The following is a 14,764-nucleotide window of genomic DNA, read 5'->3' as shown; positions in this document are numbered from 1 at the left end:
GTTTAAACTGCAAAATAGTCCTGTCTACAGCCTCTTATTTCAGGCATGAAAAGAGTTAAATATATGCATTGAGCATTACTTTTATGTTTCCTGAAGACAAGCCATTTGGGATCTCTGGCACTGAGATGTGATCTATTGCGGTTGTGTTTTCACTGTTCATCTGAAAATATACTCCTCCAAATCCCCTGGTTGTGAGGTTCCATTTTTAATTGTGTGTGAGTTTGCTGTTGTTGTAAACTACCCTGGATCCTGTGCACAGCAGATTGGGTGGGAATGAGTGACTGAGTGAGTGTGTGCCACCTAATTGAACAGACAGACAAGTGTTCTTCTGAAGGAAGCCGTCCGAGCGCTAGAGCAAGGGCAGCCGGGGCCGGAGCAGAAATGATGGCCCGTGGAGGGAGTCCGCTGGGCTCTGCCGTCTGGCTCCCTCCCTTCATGTCTGCAGCCAGAGAAGTGCCGCCCAGGTCCTGGCTTGACATTGGAAGTAGAAGAAACTGAGTCCTGAAACACAGACAACCACCTGCAGAGCCCAGAGAGGTGTGAGGTGGTCCTTGCCCCTCGCTCGCAGCCGTACTGCTCTAGACTCCCTGTCACTCAAGCGAGAGCTTTTGGTGATTTTGTACTTTGGCACTGGTTCCTCAATTCAATTTAGTGAACACGAGTTAAGGGTTAACCGTGGGCTTTTCTTGCGTGTAATATAGGGTTACAAAGTTGAATGTCACAGTTCATATCCTGATGAGAGATGACGACGATGATAATCCCTGTAATTTGGGAGCCCCGTCTCTGTGCCGGGCACGATGCTGAATGTGGTGCAGGCTTTGTTCATCCTCATCAGCCTTGCTGGAGGGAGCTGGGGCTTCCCACTTGACTGACGTAGAAGCTCCCATGCAAAGAGGAGAGTAACTTGGCCACTCAGCTGGCAGGCGATGACCCTGACTTGGGACCCAGCTCTGCCGCCTCAGAGCCTGTACCCCAGGCCCCCACGTGGCTCCTGCGGTTTGCAAGTCCCATAGCCCACGGAAGAGATTCTAGCGCTGCAGGGTCTGCAGGGGCCAGGCTGCGGGCCACCAAACCACACTCTTGCAGTGGGCAGGGAATCCAGGAAATCCAGGAAGGGTTTGTCAGCGAGAGGGAAGAGGGGAAAGAAACCTGCTCCCGGAGCCTGTGGTTCATTTCCTGAGTGTTCCAGGCAGGTTGGTGGCCTTTCGTAGGTTTTATTTCTCCAGGCGTGTGAAGCCAGTCCAGTATCACTGCTAAGAGCAACAGAGAGAAAACTCTGCTTCAGCCCCTCAGCTTCCCAGTGTTAATTAAAGGGTGAAACTCGGGTAGGTTGAGGAAGAAAGCGAAAATAGTAACCTTAGTATTGGGGGCTTCTAAAAAGAAACTTCTTCCACTTAAAAAGCATTTAAAAAAATCTTCATTACTTTATGCAAAGAATATAAACTGAAGGATCAAAAATCTAAAAATCCTGAATTTCATCATGACCTTTTGCTAACAAATGCAACTTAAGAAATTTCTTTTCTGAATATTAGATTAACTTCTGTTTTCTTAAAATAAAAAAAAAAACCAGTAACCTGCTTTTGAATCATTTTAGGTCCGTTGATTCTCTTTAGTTTCTCTTTAGTCATAGACAATTTGTCTTGTCAAGACAATTGATGCATTCTTTGAATCACTCTCACTAATACTAATAAAAGTTTGGTTTGCTGGCAGCAGAAGTTCTTCCATTTGAATTGTAAATAGTGACAGCTGTAGGGCATTTTGCTCTGAAAGAGATACTGTCTCATAATTACATAAGAAGCACGGTTGTATTTCTTGAGCATGAATAGGATCGGCATGTTTTGGTCTTTTGAAGATAATGTGCCAGGAGATAAAATGCTCAGAGCAGTTGCTGAATTCTTTCCTCTTCTTACATATATTTGAAGGTAGTTAAGATGTGCACTTGTGTTTATTTGTAATTCCTTTTTAAATTCCTGACAAGTGAGGGATACAGACACATATTTCATTAACTAAGATTTTTCTAGTCCATTTTTGGGTTTCAGTTTGTGGTTTACTTGTTGTAAGATGAGACAAATAGCTTTGTCAGGCCAACTACTGGAATTAGCATCCATCAGATTTCAGTCTAGAAGGATCACTGGGTTGTTGTGCTGTCGTTTGTTTTCACTGTTTACATTGCTCACCTACATGTCTTTTTGACCCAGTTGCTGTGACTGGGCTCAGAGTTTGCAAGAAGGGTGTTGTCAAAATAAAGGGTGTGTCGCTACAGATGGTCTTTAAGAAGTATCTTCTGAAACCATCTAAAGGCTCTCGGGATCCCTCTTAAAAACAATGAAAAATGCGGAGGGCTGGCCCAGCAAGGCTTGATCTGGATTCCAAATCAGGAAGACCTCCCCTCTTTTTTCCCTGAAACAGCTCTGGCTCTGCTCTGGAGAGTCTAGCCATGGCCTGGCTGATTGATCAGGGAGAACTGTTCACCACAGGAAGATGACATTGTTGGGAAAGATGTTTTGTGAGGTGGGTTGCTGGTTAAAATGAGAAGTAGTGCTGTTTCCCCTAACAGATTGCTGTTTGTGTTTTTGTAGAAGAATTGAAAGAACATTTGCTGGGAGATAATGCCATTGACAGAATCTTCACCTTGGGGAACTCCGAGTATCCTGTTAGCTGGGACAATGAGGTCAAACTGTGGACATTTCTTGAAGATCGAGCCTCACTTCTTTTAAAAACATATAAAACAACCATTGAGGTAATTCTTTTGATTAAGGGAGGACTTGTGCATTGTCATGTTTTAAAAGACGTTTAGCAGGAGATTCTTTCTTAAATGTAAATAACTACCATGCTTTAGCAAAATTATTGCGTATTTGACATTTTTCATTCAACTTATTAATATTTTTCTATTTTACATGTTTACCCCTACCAAAAGAGTCACACTGAGGCACTGTTGATTAGAATATAAATTTTTTACATTATTTAACATTTTTCCATAATTTCTAATTCATCTGATACAGACAAACACAAGTTTTCATCCATGCTTTCAAAGTTTACTCTTGGGTCACTGACTTCAAATACCTGTCATTCAGCCATCGTTCAGCCAGGTGCCGAGCCCTGGGCTCCGTCAGGGCACAAGACAGAAGGGTTTTAGAAATAAGTGAAGTTCTGTCAGTGTCCACGCACCATTTGATTTAGGCTCTTCTTTTTTGTTTTATAATCATATACTTAGGTATAATTTACATAGAGTAAAATTCACACTTCTGAAGTGTACGCTTGGGTTTAAGTGTGCAGTCATGCAGCCACCTCCACAGTCAAGTTCCAGAACCTTCTGTCACCCCCCCCACCCCGCACCCCCCCCAATTTCTCTCACGCCTTCGTCCCCGGCAGCAACTGATCTGCCTTCTGGCACTATCGTTTTGCTGGTTTAGACTTGCTGTAGTTAATTTTGCTCTGTTTCCTTTTCCAGGAAGATAAGTCCTTCTTGAAAAACCATGCCCTTTCCGTTCGTGCCACGATGGCCGTCAAGTTGCGCTTAGGTGAGAAAGAGATTTTGGAAAAAGCGGTCAAGAGCGCGGCCGCGAACCGAGAGCACTGCCGCAGGCAGGTGGAGGGGCACGCCCCACTCCCCAAGTACGAGGAGAGTAACCCGGGGCTGCTGGAGGGCGTGGCGGACTCGCGGCTGCCCCTGGTCCTCAGGGACCCGGAGGGGGAGGCCGGCGCACAGGAGGCCTTGACCCTCACTGAGGCTGTCCGCAGGGCAAAGGCTGCAGAGCACGGGCTGGTCAACGGCGAAAACTCTATACCCAACGGGACCAGGTCGGAAAAGGAAAGTTTAAATCAAGAGGAAAGTAAAAGAGCGACTGGGGACGCCAAAGAATCTTCTTCCGACAGTGCCGAGGAAGTTGGAAAGTAGCTCTGAGTCTGTCGGGGGACCCAGTTTAGCAGAAGTGTATGAATGGCCCCGTTTACATCGCTGTGTTTCCTTGTTCACGGTTTTCTTTCTGCAGAGAGGAAAATATGTTTTTGCTGCTTTATATAAAAATGATTTTTTTAAGTTATTTAAAAAATCTAGCTTCCCTTTCTGATTAAGATTGCCATCTTGCTTCTTGGCCAAACAAACAAGTTATCAAGCAGAGCACAGAGGGGGAAGAGGTGCCTCGGAAGATTTTGCAGACCCATTGCGGGCAAATGTATTTTCTTCCTGGGGAAGAATTCAGTTCCTCTGTCAGCTGTGCTTTTGTGGGCCTGTCATCTTGACAGCCAGAATCAAAGCCTGCCCTGCCTCCTGCCAACGGGGCTTGACAGTGGCGCTCTGGGGGTGCAGTGCGAAGGTGGGGCATTTGGCTGCACAGCGGAAAACAGGCTTGAGGTGAGGAAACTTGAGAGGCTGGGCAAAAAAAAAAAAAAAATTTTTCCTAAAAAAAATAACACCCCAGTACCAAAAGAAAAGGTAAGGTGGCAACCTTATTTTTAATAGTTTTAAATGTTGATGATAATCCTAATTATGTAAACACACACACACACACACACACACACACACACACACACACACACATATCTAGTGATTTCTAAAGATTTGTTTACTTTTTGTGTTTTGTTTTACCGTATTGAGAACTTGTCCTTTCTCCTTGAATCCAAGTAGGACATGCATCCTCCTCCTAATTTTAAATGTTGGCTCTGGTTGTAAAGTGGTGCATTTGCCCTCCAGCCCTGGCGCCGGAGAGCTTGCGAGGGCACCATGTTCAAGGCAAGGCCGCTCCTGGCTTCTCTGGTTGTTACAACAAGCTAGAGATTTTCAAAGCTACACTTTTGAGTAAAAAGCCTTATTAAAAGGAAAACGTAATTAATATTTTTGTCTATTCCTTTTCTTTGGAGTGCGACAGGCCCCTTGAATCGAGCTTTTATGCAGACCCTCCTGCTTATCCACGGGGCAGGTTTCGAACCTGACCCGTGCTGCGTGTTGCTCCCCGCTGGGGACTCAGAGATGGGTGAGAGGTGTGAGCTCAGCCCCCTCCCTAGCCTGCAGGGGGTGCTCGGGGGGGCCGGTGGCACCAGGAACACAGGAAGAGGAGTTCTTAGGAAGTAGAGGCTTGGGGTGGTGTCCTGGGGGTGAGGTGGGATCCATCCCCAGAAAGCCACCAGTCTTCAGGTTACGGATTGCCAGTCTTCCTTAACTGCAAATGTTCACATCGTCTCTGATGTCCTAACTGTTAAGCACATTGCTTATTTTGGAAAAGGCTGTGTGAATTATTCCCCCGACCGTCTCGGTAAACATGGCTGCACACAGGAAGTCTTCACGGTGCTCTCGGTGTTCCTCCTTGGAGAAGACACAGCTCTGCCGATAACTTGCTTTATTCTCTACCAAGGACACCCCACCTCCCAGGGCCCCGCATGTCACGTGTACCTGCTGCCCTTGGATGCTAGAGGCAGCTTTCATCTTTACGTGAGGTCGGCGCCTGTAACTTCCTATGTTGTTAATGTGAACACAATCTGAACTGCCTCAGAAGAGGATGCCGGTGACATCAGCTCTCCTATCAGCCCTGTACCTGAGATACTTTACCAAAGATATGAAGTAGTCTGGGAAACCTACATACTAATTTCCAAAAGGCAGAAGCACGGTGGTACTCAAGGAGTTTTCTCTCTGGAACAGGAGCCCCAGAAGAGATGAAGAATGCTCATGACTGATTTGTCTGTAGATGAGTTTCTCATTGGATGACAGCTTTCAAGTCTAATGTTAAATATATGTCCTTTGAAATATATATATATATATATACACACACACACACACACACACACACACAGTTCAGACGTAAAGTAGCTTCATGAGATAGAATAGTTTTCAAAATACTCCCTGGAGAAGATTCGAGTTCAGGTGGAGCTGGACGGGGGTCAGGACAAGCCCTGGTCCTCACGGCACCACTGGAGGGTGCGAGGACCCCACGCTCGGGCCTCAGTTCCCTCATTTACTTGGGAGGTGAGGGAATGGTACCTAATTATCAGTGGTCCCTGCTTAAAAATTCGGACACTGTTCTGTCCATGAATTCCCCATCCACAGGGTCTCTTTGTTAAGGTTATTGGACCAAAAAACGATTATATAGGTTACGCTCCAATCAAGGAGACCGTCTGTGACAAAGAGGGTGCTCATAGAACGCTTTCGATGTCGGAAGACAGAGCGTGTTGGACGACGTGATTTCCTAGGTCGGATAGAATCACCCTTGCAGGACTCCGGCGGGTCAGCGAGGCCACAGCGCATGTCATCAGCCCTCTGCGCCCACGAGCGATGCACCGCAGCTGCACAGACACTTGGATTCACGACTGAAGCATTTGAAAACTGAGGAAGAGTGATTAAATTGGCATTGAAGAACCCTCACTGCCATCTGTCATGAAAACAGACCTTTCTCTCAAATCATTTTAAAGTTTACTTTCTTCTGATGCTTTTGGATAAGAGGCTGCTCAGGCTAGTCGTTGGGAAAATGCCAGCTTCTGCTTCTGTTTCGTTAGCTCTGTGTGTTATTTGTGTAAACAGTTAGCAATTAGATATCACCAGCCTAGAAAAATCACCCCGTTTTTCCACTCAGGCTGGCAATTGATGGGTGATTTCCCCCAATAGTTTCTAGAATAGGCTCACTAGACGATGTATTTAATTTTTTTGAGAGGTGGAGTGAGACATTAAAACTATAATATACCCAGGTTCCCAATATGCAGGGTTATGCTAAATTAAACTTTCACTTAAAAATGAGGGAATTCGTTTTCTGTAAATCATCACTTACTGTGTTTTTGATCGTTAAAGCATACATGTTGGAGTGAAAGAATTAAAAAAAAAAAACAAAACAAAACCCAGAGAAAGTACCTACAACTTGAGTTCAGAACTAAAATAGCACTGGCTATAAAGAAAATAGGGAATCATGGTTAGTGGTGGTTGGTTTTGGGGGTGAGTTTCAGGAAGCCCAGATCTTGAAGTGTTGGCTGTAACCATGGCTACGGTGAGAAGCTTTTTATGTGATATACCGTGCCATGTTCACATTATTACCGATCTGGCAAAATGAACATGTTTATTAATAGGATGTAGCGATAACCTGACCCAAGAATCTGGCTCGCTTTTATTTAAATGTCAATTTCAGGTAAGTATACAGTAGAATCCAATAACCTCATTAGGGGTCACCCTACTATTTTAATCAGCAGCACCTTATATAGTGTATTCCTAAAATTCTGTGTGTAAATTGAATTTGAGTAACTCAAATTGTATTTAGATGCACTGGCGAATTTGTTATTCAAATGAAGCTGCAGTGCTGGCCCTGGGTATTTGAAGAACTGTCACGGGAAGGTGGGGTGGGGCTCACTCTGTCTCTGCAGAAGGCACAGCCAGGGCCAGTGGGCGGGGAGGCAGATCCCCGCCGAGGGAGGGGCGCTTCCTAACAATGCAGGCTGCTCTGGACGTGGACATGGATATGAACAGACCGCCGGCCATGGGAAGAGGGTATTCTAAGTGTCTGGGGCACTTTGATCTTATTTATCTTTATGCAGAGGATGGGGAGGCTCTCCACGGTGGCTGAGAGTACAAGTTCCGGGCCACATGGCTCTGGGTTCCTGACCCAGCCCCGCTTCTCTCCTGGGACCTGGGGACAGTCCTTGGATGTGTTTGTACCCACCTTTAGTGCGTCTTGTGCTTCCTACCTCTAGAGGGTCCGGGAGGACCAGATGAGGTAACGGGTATAAAAGCTTCTGGCACCGTGTCTGCCGCGTGCTAAGCGTTCAGTAAATGTGAGTCATTACTCTTCTAAGTCTGAGCCACTCCTGGGAGGCAGGAAGTGTTAGTGGGACTGGGTGGGGGGGCTGGGGGGCAGCAAAATCATCCCTGCTCTGCAGGCAGGCTGCTGGCATCTGTCCACTGAGACAGACCTGGACTGAGCACCAGTTGTGTTCCCGGTGTAATGCCAGGTTCTGTGTAATTCAGATTCCTAAGAAGCCCTTGCTGCCCCTGCAGGTGGTGAGGCCACCATCTGAACAAATAACCGTAACCCCGGGCAGAGCATGCCACGCTTCTGGAGACGGAGTGCTCTGCGCACTCTGGAACTCGGGAAAAGAAGCGCTGGAGGAAGTGGCACCTCGGCTTTCAGGGGTTCGTCTGTGAGCAGTGGGGTGGGGACGGGGCAGTGCCAGGCTGGAGGTGGGGGATAGGAAGTTGAGGTCCCCCTGAGGAATCCCGCAGGAGGCTCCTGAACTGGCCGGTGCCCAGGGACCCCAAGGAGAGCTCCTGCAGAGTTTCACCTACCTTGTAATGAATGAACTTCTTTAGATGGAAAAATGTGGCAATGGCCAGCTGCTTGAAAAGACCATTGGTATTTCCCGTAGAAACAAGATAAAACGGCAGAGAAACCTGTGTTCGTGGACGCCTTAGCCTGACTGTGGGGTTGGGAAAGTTATCCCAGATTGTCACACTCTTTCAGTGCCAACTCCTAGGTTTATTCATTCTCCTAACGGCCTCTTACGACTCAGGCATACCTGTGTGTGTGTCCATACATGTATTTTATATGTATACATTTACACAAATGTGTGTGTGTATATGTATACGCGTGCACATAAGATTTTCTCAAAACTCATATTCTTCAGTTTCAGGCAACAGAGAAGGTGCTCAGCATGGCTGAGGGCAGACTTCACCCAGCTGGTGCGATGTGAGTGCTGGTGCCTTTGTGGCTCATCTTTCATTTCCTGGTGCCTCGTGCAGGACCTGGTGCCTCGTGCGTGCTCTGAAAAGGTTTCCTCACTGGTGGGGCACCTCTAGCAGTGTGCCGCCTCGGCGGCTGTGATTTATACGCTCCTCCGGAGAAGCTCCAGGCTGACCTCAAAATCCCGCTCCTCTGCCCCGGCTGGATCAAATCAGGGGCACAGGAATAACCCCCCTCCCCCCTCACATCCGTCCTCCCCCCTTAGGAAGCAGGTGCTATAACAGACACACGGACACCACCAGCTCTACCAGCAGCTGTACAAAGGTGGTGTTGTACAGAAAAGCCTTTACAGGGTTATTTTTGCCAGACTTGGGTGCTGAGGGTGCTGAGGTAGAGAGCAGGCTGGTTGTGTGCGTGTTTGCTGCCTGTTGAGATGCTCTGGGAGCTGGTGACTCATGCGCCGACGACATTAACAAAAGCTACCGAGCGTTTCAGGGAACGGGCCGGGCCATTCCGCGTAAGTTAACTGGGTAGAGCCCTCAGGTAGCACTCGGCCTTCCGCTCATCCTTTGCGGTGACAGGAGCGGCTGTCTCCTCCCCCAGGTCCTCAGCCCTGCGACGTGAGTGGACCAGCGGTCTAGCAAGGGTGAGCAAGGGCCCCCACGGGACCCAGCAGTTTTCCAGGTCAGGCTTCTTGGAGGCTCAGACAGCAAAGACTTCAGACCTCCAAGGTGTGGGTTCTTCCCCACAGGGACCCGAACAGCCTTGGTCTGCTGCTATCTCGCACTGCACCCCGGTGGCAGGGGCAGGTGGCAGAAGCCCTGTTTTCCAGATGACAAAACACAGGTCCAGGTGCCGTGTTGAGCTGCCGGGAAAGTGAGACACGGGTGGCCACAGGGTCTCATCCCAGTTCCTCTTGCTTAATTAGCTTTGATTCAGTGACACCCGTAGATTCACCCAACAGTTGTTGGAGTATCTGATCAGTGCTGGGGGTGCAAACAGTGTGGCCCCAGCCGCTCGGCCACAAGGAGCTCCAGGACCAGCTAGGCCTGGCACCCAGCCCATGTCTGGGGGCTGCAGGGGGCCTCCCGGGAAGTTACACCCAAACTAGGTCTTGAGGCACATTCCTTTTTTTCTACCCCTAACAGAAAAGAGACTGTCCAGGGCTTTTAATTCCACAGTCTACAGAATGGTAGATTACCTGTAATTCTCTCTTAGACTAATTTTTACTCCTTATCCCCCCCTCCCCAAAAGGTTCATTTCTATTACCAAATAGTACAGAATTTAAGTCTCTGGTTTCTTTTCACAACTTAAGTGCTTTGAACACATGCCTCAGGGAACTAGAATCTTCTTCATGTTTACAGATATTACATTTCCAGATTTCCTAACATTCTGGGATCTTCCGAATGAGGGTGGAATGATAAGAGGGGACCCCAGCATCATAGCTTTGGGATGACTCCAGATAAATGGGAGTGAAATCCCTGTTTCCTTTGCTGAAACAGAAACCCGTTATGAGACTGGTACATGAGAGCGTGAATGGTGGGGATTAGCCCCATTTCCCCAAACTAGTCCCCAAACCCATCCCAGAATGATGACATTTAAAAAACCACCTGTTAATCCCGTGGGGTTTGACTAGGCCACACCTACTTCAGTCTATCTCAAACAGACAATTAACAAGGAAATGAGAGGATCCAGCCTCAGTGACACACCACATCTGGGCATAGAAGCTTGTCACCTGTTTCCCTGTCATTCCTGTGATAAGTTTTGTTGTTTACCGCCCAAGCTGCCTTTGGCCAAAGCGGCTAGGCTCTCTGTCCACGACATTTCAGTGTCTAGAAATCCAAACGAACAAATACTCTCCCCTGAAACAAATATAAAATGACGCCCGTAGGCATCAAATAATTCTTCAGGCTATCTCTAAGGAAGCCAGAATTTCCAGCAGCAATTAAATTGCATGACTGGATACAGGAAAAATGCTATAATTGCTCACAGGTAGCAATTTATTAGGATAGATGTTACTTATGACATGTGTCAAAAAGGTCAGAGTTTATATTTCCTTGGACATTAACCTAATCTTTGAAACTCTAAAAGTTACACTTTTTGGTCATTAATTTTTTTTTTACAAGCAGAGATTTTGACAATTAACCCAGTTAATAAAGGTCAAATTTCAATTTTTTTTTTTCCAATTTCTGGAGCACTCAACTTATTCCTTTTTGAAAACGGGAAGATAGAGGATAAACAGTTATTAAATGAATACAAGGATGTAGTTCTGCTGTCAGGGTGATGATTATAAAACAGCTGTTACTGGAAGAATAGAATTGCTGTGTTATGTGATGGGGAGGAAAGTAGATTACAAGCCGAGGAAATAGAAAAATTAAGCCCCAATAATGTGTGCAGTTAGTAAGATAATATGAGTATATGCGCTTGTTAAATCATCTCAGGATTCTAGTCATTCAATTATGTAGACTTCAGGCTTCAACTATTGAATCTGCACATTTTAAAATAAGTGCTTTCTGCAAACTCGCAACGAAGTGCAACGTGAGTTAAGAACGAAAGTGTCACCCTCCAGGTTGCAACCCTGAAATGACCCACAGGCAGACGGGCAGACAGAGCAATCAAGGCAGCTCAGCCGCCAGCGACCAGAGGCCGAGGGCGAAGCTGAGTAATGGGGATCCTGCCGGCCCATTCCCCGCACCACCGCCGCTGGCAGCCCTCCCAGACCGGTGTCCACGAGGAAGGGAATTCTGTCATCTCTTCATGGCATGGGAAACAGCAGAGAAAGTCCACCAAGACCTGCTCTGCCACCAAAACAAGACAAGCCAAACCTCCCTTTTCACCCTCATCCAAACCGAACCCACACCCCTCCCTCTGGCCCTGGGTCCCTCCTCCCCGCAGGCTTTATAGGAGCTCCTACCTGGGCAATCTCCTTTCCCCTGCTCCGTTTGCGCCCCCTGGTGACAGTGCCAACTGGGAGGGACCGCCCTCCGGGAAGCCGCCGGGGAAAACCAAGCCAAGTTCTAGCAGGTACCTTCCCAGACCGAGCTAAGAACTTGATCCGAGAGGTGGATTATTTTTTCGCATTATGTGTGTTTGGGGTTTGTTGGTGCTCCTGTTGTGCTGTATAAATAAACGCTTCTCAGTACAGATGTGCTCAACGTTAAGGAATATATAAGCCCCACAATTACATCTGTTTATCCAGCAAATACCAACGATGTGCACGGAGCCAGGATCCTGCCTTGTCTGCGGGTGCCCTTTGGCCCCGGATGTCTCCCCGCCGTCCAGCTTCTCCATCCTTAAACTGTGGCTGAGGCCCTGCGCGTCCGGCACACTGTGGCACCCTCGCCACGAGATTTCACTTCGCAATTGATACGCGAGGCCCCGTTCACAGCTCTTTGTGCCCGCGGTTCCTTGCACAGTGTAGGTGCCCAGAAGAGGCCCAAGAGAAAGGAAGTCCAAGGCAGTTGGCTCAGCAAGAGGGCTGGAAACTGTAAACAGCAAAAACTAGTCTTGGACAAAATATAATTTGGAAAATTGTTAGAATGGTGACTTTCACTATAATGCTTTATTCCCAACAATTCCACAACGTTATGCCTGCGGGCAGAGTGGACAGATGGATGGATAGGAACTCACAGGGTGATCACATACTCTTAAGAAGGACAGATCACTTTCCCAAAGAATTGTGGTCGGAGGCAAAGACGAGGCTCGCTTTACAGAACTGGTAGCAGCCTGTCCTCGGGGACGCGTGCTGCGCGGGGAGTGCCACCTGCCCGGGGACACCGACGGAAAGGAAAAGCAGGCGAACGGAGCAGCATCTGCCAATCCCGAAATAGCCCTGCAGGCTGCAAACCTGCGTTAAATCCGAGCGCACCTGATGCTCTGGGCCCTTCGTGGGGCTTGGTTAAAATAGGCCATCGTGTCTTTGCCAGGAAACTTTAGGGAAGGTGACTCTGGCCTGCATTTTTTCCCTGTTGACCTCCTCCACTCACGAGTCACCTGCCCCACAGGCTGTAGGATGCCCGCCTCGGGCCTCATCCTCTTGCCCACCTCTCCACCCCGCATCCTGCCCCCTCATGTCCTGCCCTTCCTCCCTGCCCTTCCTCCCTCCCGTCTCCAATGCACTCTTGCTACCCCATGTCTCCTCTCCCTTTTCCACAATAGACTTTTCCAGAGATTTTACTGTATCTACGATTTGCCCAATACCTACGGGGGGGGCAGACCCCCAGACTGGAAGGAATCAGGGCTGGGCTGGGTACATCAGAGCGACACAGGGGCGGCCTCTGGGGAGGTGGTGTGGGAGCCTGGCCCCAGCAGACAGCAGCGCTTTCCCCAGTGCACAGGGAGGCAGCTGATGCCTGGCTGGTCTGACGCTGGGGGGCTGGGGCCAGGGATGGGGCTGACGTGGAGGAGGAGGCCCCTTGGAAGGCTGAAGGCTGGTCCCAGAGCACCCGCACCCCCATGCCAGGCAAAAGAAACAGGGCTTTTCTCCTCTAGGGAGGGGCTCTCTGAGTTTTGGGGAGATCCCTGTGGGGCCCTACACAGTGCACTGGGGGGACCAGGCTGGAGTAGGAGCCGCTCAAGTGTCTGCAGCCGTGAACCCCAGGGAAGGTGAAGGGGTCCAGCCAGGAGGTGCAAGAGGAAAGCAGATCTGAGGGAGGTGCCTGCTGGGGAGAGGCGAGCCCAGCACTGCTTGGGCCATAGCCTGTGGGCTGGAGATGCCATTAACCAAAAACTGCTCTGGGGATGGGGAGCAGGTCTCCTGGGGGAGCAAAAAGCCCCCTCCCCACCTCTGCAAAGCCAGCAGGCTGCAGTGACAAGTGCGAGCCCTGGAGAAAGGTGGACTCAGGCCAGCCCTTCCACCACTTGATGGGGTTATTTAACTGAACTCCAGTTTCTCCACCTGGACAATGGGTCAGCAGTGAAAGAGCGTGGTAAAATGCCAGCACTGAATCTACAAGCTCAGATGGTCCCCTTACCCACCCTCCCTCCATGTATGCTCGGAGGGGCACGGGACCCTGACATTGTACCTCACTGTGGAATAAATCCATGTCTTCATGAAGCATGGGTGGTCAGCTCAATTTTGGCAGATCTACCGGAATCTGAAGTGTTTGGGGAGCCACCTGTGTAAGTGAGTCCCTTTGTAATCCTTTCAAGCTCCACAGTAAACTGGCCTGTCTTCTATTTCCAGCAGACCCTTCCACCTTCCCCTGCCTGCTCCTGCCCCTGTCCCCCACCATGAACTCCCCCTCCCCGCTTTAAAGGACTGCACTCAGGGGCAGGTAAAGGCTCTCTAGCTTTCCCTCAAAACCCAGTGGCAACACAAGATGGATAGATTTGACTACATAATTGTTTTAAAAAATTTTATTGGATTATAGTTGAGGTACAAAGTTGTGTTAGTTTCAGGTATACAGCAAAGTGATTGTTATATATAGATACATATATTCATTCTTTTTCAGATTGTTTTCTCATGTAAGGTATCGCAGAATATTGAGTAGAGTTCCCTGTGCTGTACAGTAGGTCCTTGTTGGTTATCTACCTTATATATGGTAGTGTGTGTATGTTAATCCCAAGCTCCTGATTTATCCCTCCCCACAACGTGTCTCCTTTGGTCCCCATAAATTTGTTTTCGATACCTGTAAGTCTCTTTCTGTTTTGTAAATAAGTTCATTTGTATCATTTTTTTAAAAATTAGATTCCACATATGAGTGATGTCATATGATATTTGTCTTTCTCTGTCTGACTTACTTCATTTAGTATGATAATCTCTAGGTCCATCCATGTTGCTGCAAATGGCATTATTTCGTTCTTTTTTATGGCTGAGTAGTATTCTATTGTATATAGGTACCACATCTTCTTTATCCATTCCTCTGTTGATGGACATTTAGGTTGTTTCCATGTCCTGGCTATTGTAAATAGTGCTGCAGTGAACATGGGGGTGCATGTATCTTTTCGAATTATGCCCAGGAGTGGGATTGCTGGATCCTATCGTAGTTCTATTTTTAGTTTTTTAAGGAACCTCCATACCGTTCTCCATAGTGGCTGTATCAATTTACATTCCCACCAACAGTGTAGGAAATTTCCCACAATTTTAAAAAACTGCATTAAAAAGCCCACCA

The 14,764-nt window shown here is 47.9% G+C and overlaps 1 protein-coding gene across 4 annotated transcripts in view; it reads left to right on the top strand.

Moving 5' to 3' along the window:
• SETD3 (SET domain containing 3, actin histidine methyltransferase) overlaps nucleotides 1–4,832 on the top strand; it is a 72,006-nt gene extending 67,174 nt beyond the window's left edge. For 3 of the 4 annotated variants that reach the window (XM_036842578.1, XM_036842576.1, XM_036842577.1), the window contains 2 exons: nucleotides 2,580–2,740; nucleotides 3,452–4,832. In XM_036842578.1, coding sequence (XP_036698473.1) covers nucleotides 2,580–2,740; nucleotides 3,452–3,898 — 608 coding nt within the window. In that variant the 3' untranslated portion in view covers nucleotides 3,899–4,832. The remainder of the gene's footprint in view (nucleotides 1–2,579; nucleotides 2,741–3,451) is intronic. The other variant, XM_036842579.1, reaches the window with a different exon arrangement.
• The last annotated feature ends 9,932 nt before the right edge of the window (nucleotides 4,833–14,764 follow it).

The sequence above is a fragment of the Balaenoptera musculus genome, chromosome 2, assembly GCF_009873245.2.
Source record: "Balaenoptera musculus isolate JJ_BM4_2016_0621 chromosome 2, mBalMus1.pri.v3, whole genome shotgun sequence".
NCBI lineage: Eukaryota > Metazoa > Chordata > Mammalia > Artiodactyla > Balaenopteridae > Balaenoptera > Balaenoptera musculus.
Note: the sequence above shows the minus strand (reverse complement) of the source record. Positions and strands in the feature narration are given on the sequence as shown.